The sequence below is a fragment of the Emys orbicularis genome, chromosome 3, assembly GCF_028017835.1.
Source record: "Emys orbicularis isolate rEmyOrb1 chromosome 3, rEmyOrb1.hap1, whole genome shotgun sequence".
In the NCBI taxonomy this organism is placed as follows: domain Eukaryota; kingdom Metazoa; phylum Chordata; order Testudines; family Emydidae; genus Emys; species Emys orbicularis.
Genome location: NC_088685.1, coordinates 23,041,192 through 23,065,657, shown reverse-complemented (window position 1 = coordinate 23,065,657; position 24,466 = coordinate 23,041,192). Strand labels below are relative to the sequence as shown.

The 24,466-nt window shown below is 38.4% G+C and overlaps 1 protein-coding gene across 1 annotated transcript in view; it reads right to left on the bottom strand.

Annotated features, from left to right (window-relative positions):
* APOB (apolipoprotein B) overlaps positions 1 to 24,466 on the bottom strand; it is a 47,029-nt gene that overhangs the window by 3,311 nt on the left and 19,252 nt on the right. The window contains exons 13-28 of the mRNA XM_065401111.1: positions 23,271 to 23,482; positions 22,707 to 22,944; positions 21,953 to 22,129; positions 21,408 to 21,599; positions 20,195 to 20,362; positions 19,107 to 19,318; positions 18,265 to 18,447; positions 17,908 to 18,029; positions 17,013 to 17,223; positions 15,085 to 15,260; positions 14,716 to 14,903; positions 14,313 to 14,458; positions 11,593 to 11,966; positions 2,840 to 10,423; positions 1,718 to 1,832; positions 666 to 852 (exon numbers count right to left, since the gene is read on the bottom strand). Coding sequence (XP_065257183.1) covers positions 666 to 852; positions 1,718 to 1,832; positions 2,840 to 10,423; positions 11,593 to 11,966; positions 14,313 to 14,458; positions 14,716 to 14,903; positions 15,085 to 15,260; positions 17,013 to 17,223; positions 17,908 to 18,029; positions 18,265 to 18,447; positions 19,107 to 19,318; positions 20,195 to 20,362; positions 21,408 to 21,599; positions 21,953 to 22,129; positions 22,707 to 22,944; positions 23,271 to 23,482 — 10,485 coding nt within the window. The remainder of the gene's footprint in view (positions 1 to 665; positions 853 to 1,717; positions 1,833 to 2,839; positions 10,424 to 11,592; positions 11,967 to 14,312; positions 14,459 to 14,715; positions 14,904 to 15,084; positions 15,261 to 17,012; positions 17,224 to 17,907; positions 18,030 to 18,264; positions 18,448 to 19,106; positions 19,319 to 20,194; positions 20,363 to 21,407; positions 21,600 to 21,952; positions 22,130 to 22,706; positions 22,945 to 23,270; positions 23,483 to 24,466) is intronic.

Below are 24,466 nucleotides of genomic sequence, written 5' to 3'. Positions count from 1 at the left end.
GGTGGGGTTTTTCACCCACGAAAGCTTATGCCCAAATAAATCTGTTAAGCTTTAAGGTGCCACCGGACTCCTCGTTGTTTTTGTGGATACAGTCTCACATGGCTATCGCTCTGATACATAACAAGAGATGTCATGAAGAACAAATCAACATCCCTTCACATTCCCATGCCTTCAATGCATTGGAAATTGCTTTGCAGTAATTTGAAGGACAAAGAGAAAGTAGTGCAGTGCATCATAGAGCAACTTTTGCACCACACCTACTGTAACTGCTCAATCCTCAATGAGTTCATAAAATAGGGCTTCTACTGTAATCTGATGGTTGTACCGTGGTTTATACACAATTAGTTTGATGCTCTTTGTTCACTTCCTAATGGATGCATATTTTTGATCTCAAAGCTCTGCCAAGACTAAATAGGTAGGGAGCTTGAACTATTTTCTTACCTCTAAAAGTGTTTACAGAGATATTACTTCCAGACTGGGTTTAAGTCATATTGATGAGATTGGATGGTGTAAAGGAAGCTCACATTGCAGGGTTTATGGTATATTTTCCTTGGACAGAAGTCAGTTTTCAAAACTATCACTCTAGCCCCTTAGGTAAGCATTACAGTCACTTTAAAAGGTAAAAACCCAAGACCTGTTTTTGCTTCATTTCAAGCTTTGCCTACCTGTTGAGTTTGGTAGTAAATTTCCCCCCGGAGAATATCTGTGTCCCTCTCAACACGAAAACCTAGTGTGCCCGCAGAAGGTGAAGATACCGATGAGGAGATCCTGTGGATATCTCCCCAATAACGCATCTGAACATCAGTAAAGGTTGGGCTGGTGATCTTTAGTGATGCAGTGTGGGCCAAGACACTGATATAACCAAGAACAAACAGTGTTTAAGAAACAAATGAATGCTAAGCTACAGGGCAGCTCCTAAAGAAATACATATTGCAGTATGATTTCTTACAGTATCTCTCGTGATTAATAAAAGTATAAACAAAGCCAAAGCAAGCAAAAGAAAACTAAGAGTTTTACTATCAACATTTTATCTTGGGACTCTGACTAACACATATGCAAATTCAGGGTCATAGCCTACACTGTTTTCTCAGGCAAAACTCCATACTGAGGTTGGTCAGGAGTTTTGCTTGAATTAGGACTACAAAATAGGCCTTTGATGTTGTTAGCTGATTCTTACAGCTTATAAAGTCAGATTTTTACAAACGAGCCTCCTTCTTTTTCCATCTGTGTACTGCAGGCACAAATAAGTGTAGGTAGAAATTTTGTGCCCACAGTTATTGTTGCTTGCAGTCACTGTTACTAAGCCCCTGATTGGCAGATGAAATCAGGTAGTTGGACATCCAAGTCACTGTAAATCTGAGCATAAATAATTGCGGGTGAAAATTAGGCTTCTAATGACTTGTGCTCACAGAAAGAGAGCCTCGGTGGAGGCTGTGTTGAAAATCAGGATCTTTGATTATATGAAAACCTTAGTTACATCTCACCAGTTATGTGAAATGGCAGGCTCTTCAGAACAGTCATATTAGAAAAGAGTGCTTTCCAGCTTCCCAGTTATCTAATGGGAGTGGAGTGGTGAGGGGTAGCCCAGGGAGCAAAGGGAGCACATTTATTCTTTATAATTACCACGAAGCGCTTTGTAGGAGTTAGGTTTCTAAGCCATAGTCTGTCTGTTGTCATTTTGTCTATTATAAACCATGTCACCTGAGCAAATCTTTACCTAAATCCTTGCATAGTCACATCTTCCTTGTACTCCACACTCATGTCACGATGTGAAAAGCTGCCTGTTGTCTTTGCCACAGACACACCAACTTCAACTCTGTAGGTTGATACAGCTGCAAAAGAGAGATTTTGCATTGTGTGAATTTCTGGAATCACTGCAGAAAACAGATCACATGGTATCCTGTATTTCAGCTGGATACATCACTGTGGTTCCACAGTCACACACCACTGTGTGGTAAGAAGTTAGATGCCCACAATGCAAAATACAAAAGGTCATGCATGTATCTGTTTTGTCCCAGACATTTTAAAATGCAAGACATGTACTGTAGCTAGAAAAGTAGAGAAAAATAGGGAAATAAAAATTGGGAATTTTACAATTCCTTCTTCATGTCTTTTATTGTAATTTGGATATAAAAGGCCCTTTTGCTTTGCTTTTTGCCCTTGATGCAGAATATAAATGGAGCTTTCTCTTCTACAGCATGTCATTTTAAATTTACTTCATGTTTTTACTATAACTTTGAAGTTTCGTGGTGCTCAGAGAAGTGGCTCTAAAAATGTTTTTGTGGCATTCTGAGTGTGTGTTTCAATAATTTTTAAAATCAGATGTGTTCAGTTTCCAAGCAAAAAGATGGATGTTTTTTTAACTGACAGCCTTACAAACTGAGCCTGGGATCAGTCAAGCTGGATTGTGCATTACCACCAGTGATAGAGCCTAACTAATCCAGATCCCATTCAAATCAATGAAAAAATTGCTACAGAACAAAGTATTCCCTTAGTTAACTTGTGCAACCCTCTGAGCTTTCGGTTGATTTGTACAGGTGTAAATGATTGAGCCTTTAATTGATACTTACTAAAAATAGATGGGTTGATGATGTGCAAGAAGGAATAGAAACTAGCTCTCTTTCTTTTAGCTGTACTGGCTAAGCAGGGCTAACAGGAGTGAGAAGATATAAAGTTATTTTGTCACTAAAATGAACACAGAGAAGGAAAAGGGATCCTCTTTTACATTCCTCTTTCACAGTACAACTGCACTTCAAACACAAAATAATTGTTGGAAAAAAAATAATGTTAACATTTTCAACCCAAATTTTGGAGTATGAAATTCCAAAGTTCATCTTACCTTCCAGGTCATATTCCAGGAACTGTAGTGTTGAACTGGAGGTAGAATCAATGGAATGTGTAAAAGAGTCCTTGTTGTTTTTTAGGTCTGTTTTCCAGGTGACATTATACAATGGTGAAGCAACTCTGAAAGATCCAGTCAAAGCACCGAATGCAGGGAAATAAATTCCAGCAGGCAAGGACATTTTGAGAGGTGGGATCTCTATTTTCTGCTCAGGAATTGTAATTGTTGGCAAGTCAAAGTCTGCAATCTTATTAGCCACTTCACTCAGATCCACATACATATTACCAAGGGAAATGCTTTTTGGAAGAGTGAACTGAGATAGAGTTATTTGGTACTGAGGTACTGTCACCTCGAAGTATGGAATTTTATATTCTTCCAGTGTAATGTACTTGTTTCCTACATCTACTTTGGGGAATCTCATTCTTGGCAGAGAGGGTAAATTGACGTCAAAAGGCATTATGCTTAGCTTGTGTGGAACTTTTATATTGCGCAAGTCAATGGTATACGATGGAACTTGCAGGGTTGTGAAAGGAACTTGAAATTCTGGAGTTGTGAGAACTGGATTTGGAGCTTCTAGATGCATCTCAGGAACAGTGATTGTGAAGCCATCAGCCAGTCTGTTCACATATATAGGGAAAAAGTAACCATCTTCACTTTTTGTATAAACTATGGATGCAGAAGTATTTACGTACTGCTTTGTGTCAGCACTGGTAGTGAGGTCCAGTTTCAAGATATCCCATAAACTCTTTTCATAAACTGGAAACACAATGTTCCTGAGGAAACCGACCTGTCCTTCCAAAGACCCAGAAATGTCAAATTGTGCCTTTGATTTTTCATTTGATAACTGCATATCATGATTGAGAGATAATGACTGAATTTGGCCTTCACCCTTCCAGCCAAGTTTCTGGTTTTCAGTGTTGATGTTCATTAAGACTTCCTGATTAACTGAAGCTATGTCCAGGAAGGAATTTGGTTGAGTAGCTTGTAACTGAAGAGATGCTGACATACTCCAAGGAACCAGTTCTAAGGTTACTCTGCAGCTCTGAGTCCCTTTAGTTCTCAGAAGAGGGGTACATTGTGCATAGTTTTCCCCATTGTGCTCCCAGACTGCATAAACACGATGTGTAGATGCTTCAACAGCAACTTTTTCTGTCATTTCCACATTCCAGATTCCATCTGCTTTAGAGTTAGCCTCCAGCTTGACTGAGGAGCGAGCTCCATTAGAGTTCAGGTAGGTATTTGCCTCATGGATTAGCATCCCAGAAAATGGATTTCGGGTGTATAACATTCCATCGATGTTTCCTTTTGTTGCTGTCTCTACAGAAATGTAAGATGTAAGACTTTCTAGAGTAAGTTTGTGATCAACTGCACCTTTAGCACTGGCACCATATCTAAGAGTATCAAAATCATAATTTAAATTAATTGCTGAGGAAACAGTAGGCTTGGACTTAGTGTTTCCTGTAAGCTCTTGCTTGAAATTCATTTTAAAAACTGGCATGTTGATCTTTGCATTTGTTGTCACTGCAGCTTCCATGTTCCTCTTTGTGAGGCTAACAGTGCTGTCATGCTTTCCTTCCACAAATTTATTATTACTCAGGGACAATGCTGTGGCCAGTTTCAAACCCCTTTTCCTCGTCAGGCTTGTTGTAGCATCTAAATTAAACTGCAGTGCATCAATGACAGAAGAAGATGAGGAACTGAAGCGAGCAACAACATCAGACTGGTTGAAAAGCCCAACATTTGTATTCAAGGTAATCACACTGGATTTAAATGAAAAGTCATAGGTAATGTTTCCCAAGGCAGGAATCAAGATATGGTTTGATGGGCTGTGCACTGTGAATTTAGGAAGCTTAAGTGTGCGCAGATCTTTGGGAACATGAAGGACCGGCATCTCCAGCGACGGTAGGACTAATGTGTAAGATGGTACTGAAAACCCAATAAGTGGGATGGTGAAGCCTGTTGTGCTTATTTCTTTGGGGATCACATAACCAAATGCTGGCAGCTCTGCTGTAAAGGGAGACACCTCAATGTTCACAATTGGAATGGTATATCCAGGAATCCTGAAAGTCCGTGGTAGTTTGTTGAATGAAGTTTCTACTTTATATTTGTCAAACTCTATCTTGGCTTTGTTATATGAAGTGGTGAGAAAATCTAATGCATTGTCCCTTCCTTTCTCAAAATATCTATTGAAGAAGATGATGTACTGATTAACTGCTTCATGCACTGCTTTTAAAGGAAGCGGGAGTGAGTGCATGTCTTTGTTCTTCTTATATTGGGCATTCAGATTTAAATCAAATGATTGCTTTGTAGTCTTCAATAAATCCTTCAGGCCTGTCTGTTCCCACAGTGAATACCCTTTCATCATCTGAGAAGTTTTGATTCCAACATAAGGAATGTGAAATTCAGGAATTGATAGAGGAATATTTAGGAAGTCCAGGTTGGCTTCACCGTTCATTCCCACATGAGCTTCAATCGTGTCTTCAGTGTTCCCAGCAGACATGCTGTGGGAATATTTGTACTGATTGAACCTGCCACTAGCTTGCCATTGGACTTGCTGAACAGAGGAACTAAGCACCAGACCATAGTTATTCAGAAATTCAATTTTGCCAGTCAGCTTAAATGGAAAACTAACTTTCACATTCCCATCATTGTTTGTTGATATGCTAACTTCAAAGGGCTGCACCAAAAAGGCAACATTATTATTTATGGTTCCAGCAACTCTCCCATTGAGCTTAGCCACATGATTTCCTTTTATTTCTACTTTCATTGTTGCAAGCTGCCCTGTGCCTTGTACACTTAAAGTGCTACGACCCACATGTTGCGACTCAACTTCAGACAGAAGCTGAAGTGTTGCATAATTTAGGAGACCACATTCATAATTCACATTCTGGTTGATTTTCAAGTATTTATCATTTATCCTGTTTTCAGCAGCAAATGCAATAATGGGCCCCTCCATCGTAAAAGTGACACGGGAGTCATGGGTGCCTTCATCAGAGAAATCAGGAGAAGCCCATTTCCAGTTTCCTTTACCACTGGAAGTAAATGATATGTGTCCTGCTTCTAACTCTGTTATCATGTCATTCATCAGATCAGCCTGGCTGGAGAGATCAGCTTGTGGGATGTTCAGTCTGTGAGAATATGTTGTCCTGCTCTGCATCAGAATTTTCCTCTGTAGCTTGACTAGTAAGTTGTTGTGTACTTCCATCAAATTCTTTGTAGTACGTAAGCTTGTAGTAGTTTCAGCTTTCCCCTGTACAGAAGTCCCCAAAAATATCACTTCACTGTTGTGATCAACTTTAAGGAGTGTATGGGTGACCTTCATGGTTTCTTTCAGGATCAGTTGCTGCATCTCAGGGGCTGAGAGGCGTGCATCTGCGTTCACAGTGAAAGCAAGGAAATCTAATCTGGATGTTGCTTGAGCTGAAACAGTGGCTACAAATTCTGGGCTGTTTACGGAAGCTGTAGTGTTCTGAATGCCAGCAAAAGTGGACAGTGTGAAGAATGGAGAAGCTATTCTGAAAGCACCAGACAGTTTGCCGAACGTAGGGACAGTGACTGTGTGTGGAATACGTGGCAGTTGGTACTCTGGTATCTGAATGTTAGGAATCTGGAACTCATTTAGATTTAGTTTAGGGATCAAGAATTCAGGTATTTGTGGCTCAGGTATATGAATTTCTGGGAAAGAAATGTCAGAAAAAAGCATATCTTTCATCTTTAGTTCTCTAAAATACATGTCAGGTACTGGCAACTGAAATTCACTGGACATCATTTGGTCTATTGTTTTCACAATCTTCAGTTTGATTTCATTCAGGTCAATTGTATAGGAAGGAACCTTATAGGTATTTAGAATAGTAAATTCTGGGGTAGTAAACCTGACTGGAATTTGTATGTCTTTAAGTTTCTTTATGTGGATTTGATAAGAGGGGATATGCAGGTCAGTTAATGGAACTACGAAATCTGGTGTTTGAAATGTTGCTTCCCGGAGAGCTCGGAGACTGACTTCAAAGGCAGGTATGTTGACTATGCCGGTTCTGATTTCAGGAACATTGAAACCTGTTTCAACAAACACATTCACTTTTTCAGCCCAGTCTTTTACATCATACTGCTCAGCTAAAAGAGCAATCTTCTTAGAAGCAATGTTCCATTGGTCAGAAATATATGCGACAATGGTATTGTAGAACTGGCTTGCCTTCTGAAGATATCTCTGGCATTCTTTTGGAATGTCCATTTGATAAATCCTGTCTCGTAGATCTTCCAGGTTTTCATTTAGCTTGACTTTCAGATCAGCAAACGCTGCTGAATTTAGGAGGTCCCTGAACCAATCAATGACTACTGTAAGCTTGGTGTCTCTTAATTGTTCCATGAATTTTGAAACTGCAGCATTGACATCCTTCATATACTGTTTTAATGCTTCTGCTTTCTGTGGGAGTTCTAGGGTTCTGATTTCATCATTGATTTTCTGGGTAATTTCCCGGATTTTGTTGTTTGTTTGATCTACAAACTGGTTATAGTCAAAATGCTTTAGCTGTTTTATAACCATGTCAAGGAACTTGTTGACTTCATCCATCAATTTTTGATAATCAAATGCTTGCACTTGCTTGACAGCATCATCAATAATACTAACAATTTTATCAAAGAATGATCTTATGTCAATTTTTTTCAGGGAAACGGTTAGCTTTTGGACAGTTTCTTTCACTTTATATTGGTCAGACAATTGTATCATCCTGTCCATTAGAAACTGAGCCTGCTTGTCAATCTCATACTTCATGATCATGTCATGCATTTTGCCTCGGAAAGCACTGATCTTCTCAGCAACTTCATAATCTTCCATCAAATTGAGGAGAATATCTTTAATTTGTTCAATAATTTCATTCATTTTTTGAACTGGTAATGAACTCCTGATTTTTTCTAGAAGCTTTTTAATGTCAACAGCCTGTACCTGTTGTTTCAAATTTTCTGCAATATGTTTGGCATCAATATTGTGAATCTGACTCTTGAGCTGTTCTAGTTTTCCTTGTACCTGAGCTATGATTTTGTACTCAGCATCCATATTTTGAATCCAGGCTTTGGCACTGCTTTCTATTTTGCTTGGGTCATACTGAGCAATAATGGACTGTAAGTCTTGAATAGTGTTAATCATCGTTGCACTGATTTTATACTGTTGATCCAGAACTTTCATTTTTTCAACTATTTGGTCAATCAGTTTTTCAATAACTGTTCTAATGTCATACTGATCATAATTATCTCTGATATGTTGCTCAAGTTGTATCAGGTAAATCTGCAGCTGAGTCAGTGCTTCCTGCAAATTGATTCTGGCATTTTCCAGTGCACTTTGGATGTCATCAGCTGTTATTCTATAGTCCTTTGTGAAAGCAACCAATTTCTCTTTCATGCCGTTAACCTTGCTTTTGAAATCTAATTTGTTCATGTAGTCATTTATCTGCCGTGGGAGCTTATCCAGAGTTGCCCTGTATTTCCTCATATATTGATCTATATTTATGCTTTTAAAATACCTTTGTATAGACTGCAGTCTGGACAGAATCATACCCCTGATTTGTTCAAAGTAAGCGGGCAGGTATTCTAGGAATGGCAGGTTGATAACGTGCTCGTCCTTGTTCTTATCATATTTCACAGAACCAGAGATGCTGAATTCTTGAGGCTGTTGCATGGCATCCCTCAGACCTAGAACATCAATTAAATTAATTGGTTCAGACTTTAATGGCACTTGAATTGGTGAGTCCATTATAGTGAGGTCTGCTAAAGCCTGTCCGCTAAGTTCCACACCAGTTTTTTCTGCATCATTGTAAGCACCAAGGTCCTGTGTGTATACATTATTGTTCACTTGACTCTTCAATTTCCAGGCACTTGACTGCTCTGATGGAGTGAAAAGCATATGGATTTTGTTATCAAGCGATGTAATGTATTTTTTCCCAGTAGTTAGGCTATGGCTGGTAGATCCTTTGTAATCATGGGAGAAAGTGAAAGCTAGGGGCTCTGCTTTAAACAGGAATTTGCTGTACAGTTGTCCAGTATGTTCTCCCATGGCAAATAGTCTCCCATCACCAGTGGTGTGTACATCAGCACTGACAGTAAATGGGGCCATAGCAGAACGTACTACATTGGTGAAATGCAGGGATTTTGCATCATAGTTTGTATTGATAGTAATTGAGGAAGCAAGCCCTGCAACATCCAGGTTAATTTTGTGGATGAGTGCTGTGCCTTGAAGTTTTGCAGCTGTGTCTGTTTTAAAATTTGCAGCCAGATCAGCATAAGTGAGGGCGTATGTATGCTTCACTTCATCTGTTCTGTAGGCTCCTCTCACATTACCCGTCAGCGTCAGCTTCAGTGGCTCCAGTCGTAACTGTGCTTTGTTGGTTACATCAGTTTCACTGTATTTTAAGTCATTGTTCAATTTAGCTGTGAGTGAATAGGGCTGCAGCTGTAGCTCAAAATAATGCTTGTGGGACTTGTCAGAGCTGATGGTATTGTCTAATTTTGAAGTAAATGTTAAGGATAAGCCAGGAATGTTCAGCTCATTCACATGCTCAAGATTCATTTCCTTGTATGATCCTATCAAGTTATTTGAAAACTTGAGTCCTTCTCTATTAACTCTAAAGTTTAAGACATTTTTGCTGTCCACGCCCCGAATTGTGCTCTGATATACACTTCCTAGTGCTATTTCCATTAGGGCCATTCTTCCATCTACGCTGAATTGTGCATTGTGTTTACCATAGCGTCCCTTAGCAATAACTGCCAAGGTGCCTCCAGAAGCATCAATTCTAGCATTCATTTCTTTCTGCAACATTAGTGGATTAAACTGCAGGTTTGTGGTTGCACTGCTGGCCAAACCATCCTGGTTAATCCTTAATGTAGACTTATGTGCTGCTCGGTTTCGTTGACCATTCACAGCAACATCACAATTTAGTTCAAGGCCCTGGGAATTAAGGGAACCTGAAAGGAGGGTGTAATACCGGTTTTCTTCATAAGTTGCTTGGTATTCAGAGTGAACTGCAGCCATCTGCTTTGCCAAACGTAATTCAAACTTGTTGAGACCTGCGAGGTTTTGGTATCTTCCATTTGTTTCCGACTTCACATTCAGCTGGCTCTTTTCATACTTCAGTGAAGCTGTGTTTGTTATGATACCACTCTGAATATTAGAGACTGAAGTGACTGACAGTACATCACCAGTTCGCTTGCCAGTTATCTGGTTGGTAGCGTGAAGGCAAGACGAGTCAAACGTCAGATTGGATTTCCCAGTTAACTCATGGCTGTTTTTGTTATAGGTGCTTGAGAGAGTGTAAATTCCTTTAGCAAAGGCTGAAGCAACTCTTAACTCCCCTTCCATTTGTACTTTGTTGATATTCAAATTATTTTTTTGGCTGAAATCCGTATCTGTAGAAAAGGAGAGCTGAGTGCCCAGAGCGCTAGATGCCGTAAGTGAAATGGTCTGTTTTACAGTGAGAGTAGGTTCATATTTGTTTGTCCTGATAAATTTAAAATTTGAATCTAGGAGTCTGTGATTTAGGGAACTTTCATATGTGCAATCAAATGTATTCTGATCATAAAATGCTTCTCCAGAACCTGGAATAGGAGATAGGGAAGGGGGAAGACAAAAGATATAAAGGTATAATAAATATCTTACATTTCCAAGACAAAATAATATACTATGGATGATATCATTAAGCTTTCAGAATTGCATATTATTTTGTTCAAAAAGCAAACACTGTTTTGGTAAAGTAGATACTAAACATTTCTATAATACTGGATATTTGATATCTGGGGCTAAATTTTCAAAAAAACAGCCTTTAAATTAACTCTCATTGTGATGTTACATATAAATCTATAAGATGAAATAGGCCATACCATTGTTTACACTTGAAATGAACAAACTACGTGCCAAACAAATCATCCAAATCACAGTGTTCATGACACATCTCTTCCATTGTCTTCATTTTTATTGTGCTTCATGCTGGGATTTTCAAAAAAATGTCTAAAGGTGTTAGGCAGCTAACTCCCATTGAAATTTAGATTTAGATGCCTAGCTGCCTTTGAAAATCCCAGTTTCATGACCTAATCCTTAGAGTAGCTAACTGTCTAGACCACCCATTGACCTCTCAATAGGAGTTTGAGTTAATTCAATAGGAATTTGTGGGACCTAGATCCTTTCAAAATCAGATCCTTAGGCTGTGATTTCCTCGGGGCAAGGTCTTTGTTTACATACGTATGTGTTTTTGTATATATATGTATAGGCACACATACACACACACACTATGGTGCTGTATAAATAATTAACAATAAAAATAGCAATACAACTGCACCTGCATATTTGCATGGAAAACTGTTTGTGCACATAAATCAGTGTTTGTGATCTAACTATCTGAATTGCATGCACAAATAATTGCAAATACTAATATAGGCCCTGATTCTGCAAGCACTTAAGATTCCTATTGATCTTAATGGGACTAGTCATATGCTTAAGTGTTTTCAGGATCAGGGCTTCAGAGGCTGGGTTGGGGCCCCTTTGAAAATTTGGATCTGAAATTTTTATTCAACTATCTGGATTTATTTTTAGCACCTAATTAAATAAACTTCATATTACATATTTTAAAAAGAAGAAAAGATTTGAGTTTACACAAACATTTTTTAAAATAAACAGTTTGCAAACGAATCTGCTTTTCATGGTACATATAAAAATATAGACATTTTAAAAGTAGATTTAAAAGTGTAACACTATTAACAAAAATTCTTACCTTGCACACTGTATGAAAGTAGGTCAAAAACAGAATCAGCTTTCATCAGATAACTAGTTCTCATACTGGAAACGTTGTTTGTGGTGTTAGCCACTGTATAAGATGCAGACCAGTTGTAATAATTGCTGTATACGTTTGTGGAGACCTCTAAAGTGCCCAGTAAAGGCACACGAAGTTGGTAGGACTCTGGAACAGTAAATAGTGGAAGTTGGTACTCCTGAGATGGCACATTTATTCCAATTGATTCCATTACCAACTGAGGTGTTTTTACAGTCTTTGGCAGCCTTATATCATGCGATGATCTTCCGCCAAATGGCAATGGGATGTTAATTATAACATTGTCCGTGTTCCAAATATATTTGATCCGGCCATCACTGTAACACAAAAATTGCCCACTGTTATCATTATGTAAAACTCTATGAAACACACAAAGTAATAGTTATTAGTAATAATGATAATGAGGTAATTCATAGATACATTAATTTTAAGGGAAGAAAGAACCATTATAATCACCTAGTCTGACCTCAGCACTCAACATACATTCACTAATTAAAACTCTATGCAGGTAGGTATGTAAATGTTGTTATCCCCATTTTACAGACAAGAAGGCTGAGAGATTAAGTGGGCCAACTCCACACAAAATGTCACTGGCAGGGACTAGATCTTTCCCCCCAAAATAAATTGACTAGATCATGCTGGTTGCATCTCTAGTTATTTTTTCCAAGGAAGTTAAACACAAGACTCTTATTTTGCTCCTGATTTTCTATCTAATTAATACTTTGCACCTGCCATTTGAGAATCTTAATCTGCTTTATGAACATTAATGAACAGAAATGTTGGTATGAGAATGGGTGTCAGAGACAGAGTGATGAAGATATAATATGCATTTTATAAATGAGGAAACTGAGGCACAGACAGAAAAAGTCTTTTGACCAAGGTCACATTCTAATAGAGTTATAAAAAGGACTCCAGTTTCCTAATTCCTAGAATAATGCCCTAAGTGCTCTAAATGGCATCTCTTGATTTGAAGCCCTTCCTTTCTGATGGCATTGCCATACTTATGCAATATGCTATGTGGAATAGTAGAAAACAGGATCTGTTCATATTCTTGTGAATAAAAGTGATATGTTTGTAGAGTGTTACATGAAGGGCTTCATTATTAATATTATTATTATTATTATATTCTATGATAGCTGCTGGTTATTTGCATATCTCAACATGTAATTAATTTTAGAAGACATTATTTATTCGTCCAAAAATTCATACTGGAAAGTGTGTTTAGCATTATACACTACTCATTACTCATCTTTCAGTACCTGTTATTATTTTTCTTTAAAAGTTCCAGCCATCCAATCAGGTATCAGAAACAATACCACGTGACTGTGAAAAACTCTGACTGGCGGCTGTAAACAGGGAAGTTTGGTGGTGCTGGGGGATATTGTTATGCACAGAGAAAAATGAGAAGAAATTGCACTGTAATTTATAAGATCTGTACTTTTGGCAAGTTCTTTTTGTTGTTGGCCTGTATCTGTTTCTCTAAACTGGCTTTAGATTATACAATGTTTGGGACAGAGTCTGTCTGCTATTTTATGTATGCTCCGTGGCTATAGCAACTAGGGTTGGAATCTTTATGTGCTACCAGAATATTAATACTCATAATTTAATGATCCATTGCACAGCACAAATAATGAATACCAAATAGTTAAAGTGAACAGTTTCCAACACCCATAGGCTGAAATTATTTGCATAAACTGTTCTGTGAATACTAACAAATAATAAATTCATTTGCTGAAATCAAGACTGATTCATAAATAATTTGCAAACAGTAAAAAAGGGCTATATTCACAAGCATTATTTGTAATGAATTATTCTATCAGCTGTACCTGATTAAGTTTGTTTCTCTCTACATGCCAATAAGGACCACTCCAAAATTGGAGAAAATATTGACAAAGTCCATTGGCACATATGACTGTCTACAAAACAGTTTTACTGAAGCATAAGAATTGGAAATGTATTAGAACCTTTGGGGCATCACAAAATATGTTATATAAGATATGGTCCTAAATGGCAGTCAGATACCACAGGGGTATCTAGGCAGAATGTGTGCTGTTGAATGGAAGTGAATGGCACCAAGGAGCGATCTGAAAGTCATGGAACCCCAAATACAAAGTTGTGATTTTTAAGAAATGGCCAATAAACCAGAGGCACTGAATCTGAAATGGTTAACAAAAATGTAGTGTAGGGCAGCAGAATTACCCACTATTATAATGGGCATAGTTGGTAAGACTGTAGGAGAAAGATCACTTGGTTCCCAACCCATATTCAGCCCATGTACAGACTGAAAGCAATGAAGATGCTTGTGCCTAATATGAGTTTCATGTTACCACAGTGAAAGAAAGCAGAAGGAAAAACAATTTGTTTTCTGCTAAGGGATATGGAGTGCATGATATATTTATATGTGATGGGCCAGATCATCAGCTGGTGTAAATTGGCTTCGGTGGAGCTATGGGAAATGTCACTAGCTGAGGATTGGCCTGTACATATTAATTATGTATGCCATTTAGTAAACATAATTATATATCTCTGCTCTTACCATTCTTTGTTATGGTCATTATGTGCTATTGTCTAAAATGAAGTCTAATCATATTTTAAATAAGAAATACATGAGAAAGTTTCCAGAGTCAGTTCCCTGTGGTGACTGTTCTCATTTCTCCGTTTACCTTTTCAGGAAGAGTTCCTCTGGAATGGTGATAAAAGGCAGCCCCATTGTTTGAATGTTCAGTTCCTGCAGTCCATTTAGCTTATCTTGTAAAGTTTGGGCATAAGGAACATCCTTGGATGCCTTCTGTAGCCAGGTACGGGTTGCCTGCAATGACACAGTGGATGTGTTTTCCAGAGTAGTATGAAATAAGTGTTAGCTTTAAGCCAGTGGGACTACCCATGTGCTTAATGTGAAGCACAAGATTGAGTGCTTTTCTGGAGAGGAGCAGATGGACCTGATAATGCAACTCTTACACACCTTAGTGATTACTTACACAAGTAGTCCCAGTAAAATGTGTTGGACTGCTCCTCAGGGTTGCATGATCAAGCTGTAATATTTTTAGAATAAGTATTCACACTTACCATGATGAATTGTGAGACAATGTGCCGCAATGTCATATCTGTATTAGCCACTTTCCGGTCCAGCAGCTCATTGGCATGCTTCTGTAAAGCCTTCGGGTAGTCTGCAAAGTCAACAGGGAAGTTGGCAGACATCTTTTTCACTGCTGTGCTGGTGCCTGAATTCCACTCTAGTTCAATCTTCTCATTATCTGAAAATCATGAGTTCAAGGGAGGGGGGGGAAAAGGATAAAAATTAACAAAATCACGTTACTCTTGTATGGCTCATGGTGTATAGAGATGTACTAGATAACAGATGTAACAGGAGATTACATGTATGGTTTTCAGTTTCACATATGGGTGAAGTTTCTACATCATGATAAATGCCCATACCATATCTGAAAACAACTCTCTCTGAAATCGAGTTCCCATAAGCTGTTGCAGATGAGTCCATCTGAAGAGAAACCCTGTTCAGTGAATGATGAAGCAATGCTTCGGTTATGAGTTCAGTCCGTAGGCGAGGGATAGAAATGACACCTCCCAGCATTGCGTCTTTCTTCCCATCATATCTGTGAAAGCAAAACAGTAGCAAACGTGAACATCACCTGTTTGGCTATACTATGGCTGGCACTTTTTCAGGAACAATTATAGTAATTAAAACTGGAAAAAGGAATTCTAGGTCTTACAAGGAATGGGTTTATTTGGACCTAGGAACTTGACCCTTGAGCTGATGAGTGCTCTGAAATCCCATTGATTTCCTTGGGACTTCACTGATGAAGGAAAATTATTATAATACTATTGTGGAGCTCTTTCTGTCCAGGTATATATGGGCCAAATACTAAAATCCTTACTCAGGATAAACTCCCATTCATATTAATAGTAGTTTTATCTAACAACTGAGTAAACACTAAAGCATTTGGCCCTCTATGGGCAATAGTCTACTACTGAGGCTAGGTCTACACTGCAGCGGGGGTCCGACCTAAGATACGCAACTTCAGCTACGTGAATACCGTAGCTGAAGTTGCGTATTTTAGGTCGGCTTACCTAGCGGTGAGGACGCGGGAAAGTCGACCGCTGCCGCGCTGCCGCCGCCTCCGCTGCCTCCTCCTGCCGAGGTGGATTTCCGGAGTCGACGGCAGAGCGATCAGGGATCGATTTTACCGCGTCTTCACTAGACGCGGTAAGTCGATCCCCGATAAACCGATTGCTACCCGCCGGATCGGCGGGTAGTGAAGACAAAGCCAGGGTCTGATCTTCCTCTAGCTTAAGCATTGTACACTTTTGTAACTTGCTGACTTGAGTAGACTTAATCCTGATTTTACATTGGTGTAAACGAAAGGGAATCAAGGTACTTGAACTTTGTTAATGCCACTGGTGTTAAAGGCAGCTCTGCATCCCTGGGGCAGCATCAAGCTAAGAGAATTCTGTTGAAGAATGAAGGGTATTAAAGAGTGGGAACGATTCACTTCACTGTGGGTCTGTGAGGCAGATAATTTTAGGATCAAGGGAAAACTGCCATTAATTATAAACTCTTCCATAGATGCTACAGGACATATTCTTATCATGAAGAGCGGGGATTCTTATAGCTAGCTCTCTGATGTTTTTATAATTATTATTTATTGAGTGCCAATGGCACACTTGACACTTTACCAGAAGATATGGGAATTACCTCAAAGAATTTGGAACCGAAATTATATATGCCATATATAGTGTGAAGAATCCATTATGAAGCTGGATTGTACTTATTTTCTTTGTATTTATCTGTGGTGGATTATAGATGAATGGCTTTATGGTAGAAGTGTGTTTTAAACAGGGATTTGAGTGAAGAGAAAGAGAGAAGTCACATGGTGCACGGAGATGATGGACAATCTCTGGGTATCTAGAACAGGGGTCGGCAACCTTCAGCACGCGGCCCATCAGGGTAATCCGCTGGTGGGCTGCGAGACATTTTGTTTATGTTGACTGTCTGCAGAAAAAGCCCCCCACAGCTCCCAGTGGCTGCAGTTTGCCATTCCCGGCCAATGGGAGCTGCGGGAAGTGGTGGCCAGCATGTTCCTATGGCCTGCGCCACTTCCCTCAGCTCCCATTGGCTGGGAACGGCGAACCGAATCCACTAGGAGCTGCAGGGGGCCATGCCTGTGGATGGTCAATGTAAACAAAATGTCTCGCAGCCCACCAGCAGATTACTCTGATGGACCGTGTGCTGAAGGTTGCTGACCCCTGATCTAGAAGAACGTACTCCTGAAAACCCTACTGTTAATAAAACATTCAGTTACCTAGTTTCAAAATATTCGGAAAGTCTAACAGGATGTCAGGATTACCTTATGCGACCAGTAAGAGTAACTTCGGGAATCTTCTTGTTATTGATGTCTAAGATAAAGGTATATGCCCTCCTTTCCAGAGTGGATTCATCATTGACTCTGAAGTTGGTACCAAAGTCAATATCAAAATTTGGAATTTGGACATCACTGGTCAAAATCTTCTTGTCTCTGTTGTATCTGAAGGTCAGCGTGGCCTCACTTTGTCTTGCACCTGAAAAATGCAACATTAATGATGTCTTTTTAGGCTTTTATAGAAGGAAGGATGAAAAAAATGAGCATCTGAAAATAGCATTACCCCAAATATCTAAAGCAGACAGTGAAGAGAACAATTTGAGTACACAAGTTGAAATTTGCTCTCCTTGTTCTTTCAGATTTCTAGGGGTTCCATCCAACCTACTGGAGATGCTATATTGTCTCTAATTACCTCTCTGCTTGCTCTCTCTCTTTATCTATCACTGATCTTCTTCAGTTTGTCTCTCCATACAATTTGATGTTGGTTCAACTCTTTTTTTCTGTAACAGATTTTCAGTATTTCTGTGCATTATTGACTAACCATTTATTTTCATATTTCACCTAACAATGTATCTTTTCTCTTGCTTATATGGTGCCTCATAATTTCCCTTCTTTATTGCTTTCATGTATCAATGTAATTTTATTATTTAACATAGCAAAACATTTTGAGATACAAAATATAGCTATGGTCCTTTATAACACCTGTGCACTGGAACTACTCATGTACATAAAACCGAGGACATGCATTTGCAGGTTTGGGTACAAAGATTGTTTTGTATTGTATGTTGTAAATAGCAATGCTAATTTTGTTAATCTGATTTTTCTTCATGGCATTGTCACAATTCAAAGATGAGCTAAGTCTGATTGTTCTTTACATTCTTACCTTTTGCCTCAGTGGTAAATTTCAAAGTGTCTACCAGGTCATTTTCCTCTCTCTGTAGCTCATAGTTAGCATTTGCAGAGTATTCCTGTACTTGTCCTGTAGGCTGTATTTCAATTTCAATCCTAGAGAATTCATAATGGGAAAAAGGTCACCTATACTAGTAACTAACAAATCCAATTAGTATAGCAAACGGTAAAAATCACCTCAATTCCCAACCATCTTGTTTCTCAGTTGATCCTGCCTGTCTTTTATTAAAGTACATGAAAAAAAAGCAATATGTACTGCAGCCATAATAGGGATGGTTGACTTTTGTGGGGTAGACAAAAAATAGATACAGTCAAGGATGACATAACTGACCTGCTTTCTCCAGTCAGTGGGTAGTATGGTGCTGCATCTGTGTAGCTGGCATTAGAGTAAGCTACTTTAGTACAGTAATTTAGACCAACGAAGAAAGGTTTGCAAGATGTCCACGACTCTCTGTTCTCAATCAGAGGTGGAATCACTTCAGTTTTGGTTGGAGAGACCAAATGTAATGTATTACTGGAAAAGAAAAATAAGTCTAGTTATTCTCAAGACATGTATCTAAATATTTCTGTTATTTGATAAATCCTATTTATGAGATTACTTTTCAAGTGAAAACCTTCTGAAAAAATATACCCTATTACAAGCTTAAGTAACACAGAGCTTTGGAAATAGCAAGCAGTGATAAAATGATAAAATTATGTATTAATAATTATTATATAATAAATAACCTGCATGCATACAGATCCTTTCATCTTAGAATCTCAAAGTGACTATGATAATTAAGTATCACCCCATCACATATATATGCATTGTTATTACCAAAATTTTATAAAAGGGGAAATTGAGGCATAAACAGATTATGTGTCTTGCCAAATATTATGAAAGTGAGTAACAAATTCAGGAATCTTTCAGGCCTTACTCCCAGGCCCTAGTCTGCTCTGACTACTACATTACACCAAGAAGGAAGTTATCCTAGCTTTACAGTAGCAGTCATTTTCCAGAATAGCAAAAAACAAACAAACAAAGAAAGAAAGAAATCCAAAACAAAAACAAAAAAAGCCAACCACCGTCAAAATAAAATCCTGTACAATATTTATCATTCAGAAGCAAAAAAGCAAGAAGGAAAGGAGGATGCAATCTTGAAAGAGCAAATATTCTTATCCAGGTCCAAACACCTGAAGCTGAAGAGCTTGGTAGGGGTCTTTGGAGCAGGAATGCTGAGTTTTAATTGTCCGGCTCTCAAACCAACCCGGGCTTCAATTCCAGACTCATGGTATATGTTGGAGATCATCTGCACGCCACTTCTAGCAAATGCCGGGATGTTTGCTCCCACATGAGTTATAAACTCAATTGCCATTGAGGGTTTAATGACCAGGTCTGCTTGCATCTATGGGGAAAAGACAAAATGATATATTTCATTCCCCAAAGAACATTATTTAGTTCTGATAATATTAATGTAAGAGTAATGTTCTCATTCTTATTGATGGACTAGATCTAGATATTGGTAGCTTAATTTATCAAATTAATGTTGTTATTCAGTAAAGTTTGGTCACTAAGACACACTATAGAATCTGAAGGAAAAAGGAAGTGATATTTGTGGGGCAGCAAATATGGGGGGAGATAACTCAGGGACAATGAACTTGCTTTATAGTTGAAGCTGTTCCCACTGCAGAGAATCTTTGAATAAAAAAAATAGCTGTTTGGAGAGCCTCATGCAATTTAAATCCAGTCAGAAGAGACTTTTCCACAGTGGGAGGATTATACTAAGCTCCAGTGAGTAAAAGGTTTGACAAATAGGAATGGGTCCAAAGATCTATCTAAACGTTCCCAATGTATAAGAGCACTCAGGCTCAAGGTTTTAATTTGGCTGATTACCAAAATTGGGGCCAGATGCAAAATCTGGATGCAGATTCAAAAATTTACAACCCCAAATTTCAGAGGTGTTTGGACTGGAGATTTTGTTTCAAACCTATTTCTGGTGACTCAGGATTTCAGAGAAGTTAGCATGCTAACTTGAGTTAATTTGGATGAATAATCTTAGATAGCTATATAAAACTCAGGTATATTTTAATATTTGTTTTGTTCAATTTGTTAGTTTAATATTGCCCTCACCCAATGACAACCTGGAAGTGTTGTAATTAATCTTTGTTTCTGGAATATTCTGTATTGTCTTTGACAACCTGCTGATATCTCTGCTTTATTCCCAAAGGAGATGGCACACTTGTTAGGGGAATATAATATCATGACAGGAATTAAGACTCACATTCTTTGGTTGAATCTTCACCCCAGCCTTGGCTCCAGGAGTTGCAATTCCCGAGAAAGCAACTTGGAGCTGCAATCCTGCTCCGGTTGGGAGCTCAAATTCATTGTCCATAAAGATGTAGTGAACAAATAAGTCACCCTCTGTACCTTTTGAGATGGCCTGCACAATCTGTGAATCAAATAAGGAAACACTAAATAATGAAGTACTTTAATGTAGGCTTTGTAACATTAAAATGAATTCTAGGATGAGGTATAAAGGACCTTTTAAAATATCCTTTAATCATAATCACATAATCTAAGACTACAATTCTTATACGGTACAGAGACCAAGACTGCACAAAAATATTACTTTATGAGGCACAAATAAAAACATTCACAAAGAACATTTGTCAAAATCTGGCTTTTAAGAAAAATAAATATAATAATTTCTTCACCTAAATCTGAGGAAACAATAGTGACCATCTGATTACATGGTGATAGGTGTAATATAATTACCTAGGTGGATCAGATTAGGTAGAAGGGTGAAATCTTGGCATCACTGAAGTCAACGGTAAAACTCCCACTGACTTCAATGGGGTCAGGATTTCACCGAATATCCCTCGAGTGCAATACATTTCCTTTACTTTTTAATATTATAAAATGTTTAAAAATATTCCTATACATTCTACCTCCATTAACCCTTTAGCAATATCGCACATGGACAAACATTAAGATTTTAGGGATTACTCCCATGTTGGTCTCAATCCTGCAATGGGATCCTTTTGGAGTCAATAGGTGCCTCCTTGTGTCTCAGCAGACCCCCACTGGCTTATGTTCTCTGGGACTCTGCATGGATCTCATTGGTGGATTAGATCCACAGCATGTGAAATCAAATGGAATGAAGATACAGGGATAATCATGATATTGAAGACATTATTCTGAATCTCACATTCTTCTGTTGTCGAGATGCACAATTATTTTAGGTCCAGATTCTCAAGGGTATTTAGATACCTAATTCCCATTAGCTGGATTTGTTCCAATGGGAGTTAGGCACCTAAATAACTTTGGGGATAGGGCCTTTTGGCTAAATTTTGACACTCCATTTTAAGTAATTTTCTTTTTAAGTGACTAGTACTCCATTCAAATATCTGTGCTTTATTTGGAAGATAAATATAAAAATATCTGATAGAAAAACCTAATGTGAAATATTTTCATTCTGCTCTTCAGAAACATACCTTCTCTGGAATGGCCTGCAGAGTTTTAATGCTCTTTAAAATCACATTTCCCAGTAGCTTGAAATCGTTGAGTTTCATGTACCCAAGTTCTTCTCCCAGGATTCGGAGGTAGGCCCTAGCTTCAGGAACTTCTTTGTTTCCCATTTCTTTTATCAGTTTTTCAAAGTTCAGCATTATTCCTTTCATCACATCCTGAGAATTCAATCAAAAAGTACCACAAAATGAGATCTCCTTGTAACAAGTCTGAGAATTTGATACACCCAGTACAATTACATAATGGCTGCCAGCTGATCTGCACAGATACCCTTATTGGAGACAGAACTCTGGAACTTTGGTTCCTAAAACAAAGGATTCTATGAAATGCAATAAAGGAAAATCACCTTTAGTTAGGTGTAACTAGGGATTTTATCTTCTGTAAATTAACCACGAGAGGGCAATGCTCCAGATATACAATACATTACACATGCAGGAAAGTACTGAACACAGATGTATGCGTGTGCTAAATATTAATAAAACACTGTCTAAAGAACAGTCTGAAATTATACCTGATCCTGTCGGTCATCCTTGGAGTAACCAAAATAGTCAAAGAGCACCTTGGAGACATGCTCTGGAACTCTGCCGTCAACCCAGTACAAAGCCTTACTGGCGCTGTCGGGAAAGAACCCTTTCTGGCCAAACAATGCTTCTAGCGTTGGTTCGAAACTCTTCCCATCTATGCCAATCTGAAACACAACAAAACAATGTAATGACTGAGACAGATTCCCTGCTTCTAGGGAGCTTTACAGCAAAGAGACTCTCTGGTGAACAAATGGTACATTTTAAAATGTACACTGCAATGACAGAAAGCTACAGAGAAGGCACATGCGTGCAGCTGGGGAGCAGAGCATTTGATCTCTCTTTGGGTGAAATTCACCCCCATGCAGAGCATCAGCACAAGACCTATGAATTGCTTACATCCCTCCTAAACCGTAATATGAGTGTTCAAGTGTGACATTAGAGTGCATGCACTCCAAGTGGGGCTTTTGCATAGGGATGAATTTTACGCTTAATGAGATCTTGAATGACTCAACCTAAGCCTGAAATGCTCCCAGGCACAATGGTAATGGGTGCCAAGAAAGGGCCAGTCTGATCCAAAGCCCACTGAAGTCAATGGCAGGGCTCCTTTTGACATCAATGGGGTTTAGATCAGGATCTTGGTGCTTGTAAAAATAACATATTTAGTCACTGCAAGTCAGTATAAGCAAACAGAAAGAAAATATGTAAAAACTGAGTAATGTAAGGATTTGACATCTGTTGTACCTCAAAGATATCCATTGGGCTAAGTCCATACAACTGCAGAGTAGTTTTTAGCATGGTTTCTTTAGGAATGTAGGTGTTTGGATCGAATATCAGATTTCCTTCTACTTTGGCTGAGACAGGATCATTCCCGGGCAGGGAAATACGTTTGGAAATCTGATAATTTTGTGAAAACTTTCTGAAGTCATTGGCTGCTGGAATCTGAGATCCTTTAAGAGCTTCTTGTACTTTGTTTTTAAGACTAAGAAAAAGGAAATTAATTGGAATACAGTTAGTAAACATTCCAGAAATCAGCTAGTCTTCAAACAATAATGATTTCTTCTGCCACGTGTCTTGATTGTACTTAGTGAATGCTCTGCACTTGTTCATGTAGAAAAAGCAAGGGTAAGAGCCAGAACCTCAGTGGATGTAAACTGGCATATCTGTATTGAAGCCACCAATTTATACCAGCTGATTATCTGGCTCTCTGACTTTAAATTGTTTAAATGTGGCTATTTCAGTTCACCATTCCAATTAGGGTTAGAACTTTGTTCCTATGTCAACAACGTACAATTTAATTGTACTTACTCTTCTATGCCTACTTCCTCAGAGTCCAAGATGTTGGCAATGTGGGTAGCAACAAAGCTTTTCACTTGTTCACTTTTGTCCTTTAGGAGCGCTCTAGTGATCTTGTTGAGATCAGATGTGGAAGGACCTTTCATCAGCATGAGATAGGCTGCCAGACGTTTATCAACTGGAGCATCGGCATTTTGGAAAGCTTTAAGAAGCACAGTACGGTCCTGTACCAACAATGAAAGGTACATTAGTGCACTGATAATCTGGCTAGCAGATGATATTGCCAGTCTCTGATTGGAACATGTTGGGTCAAATGATTCCCTTAATCACACCCGTGCAACCTTGTTGCAACTTTATTGGAGTTATAGAGGAGGGAAGATACTTATTTCTAGGACTGGTAAAAAAAATTAATTAAAACTTTGTTTTGATGGAAATTTTCATGAACAAAATCTGCTTTTGTCAAAACTGAAATTCATTTTGGTTTCTGCCAACTGAAAATGAAAACTGTTGTTTGTTGGTTGTTGAAAACCAAAACATTTTTAGTTTTTATTTTGTCAACAAAAGGCCAAACACTTCTGAAGAAAACTTTAGATGAAAAATGAAAAGGTTTTTTGCTTGACAATTTTTCTTAGGGAAAAATAAATCATTTCCCAACCAGCTCTACTTATTTCATATATATTGCACATAATAATCCTGATTACTTCACCTTCATAATACACAAGAAAAACATTCCCTGTAATGTTTGGGGTGATGTACAACATCTTAACAACTATTTAAAATATGAAAAAAGGTCCTGTCTTGTAGACTGTAAGCTCTTTGGAGATGGAACTGGCTTTTTCTACATTTCTGTAAAGTGTCTAGCATGATGCAACCCATGTGGTTTAAACAAACCTGATGCTGCTGTAGTGCAAATACAAATAATACCTAGCTCTTATACAGTGCTTTTCATCCATAGATCTCAAAGCACTTTACAAAGGAGGTCAGTACCATTATCCCCATTGTACAGATAGAGAAAATGAGGCACAGAGAGGCTGACTTGCCCAAGGTCACCCAGAAGGCCAGTGGTAGAACCAGGAATAGAACCTAGGTGTTTGTCTAGTGAATTACCCACTAGGCAACACTACCACAACAAATATCCACCCAGTAAAAGCAATGAGCCCGATTCTTCTCCTCTCACTGTAATTAAACCCGTGTAAATCAGAGGTAAC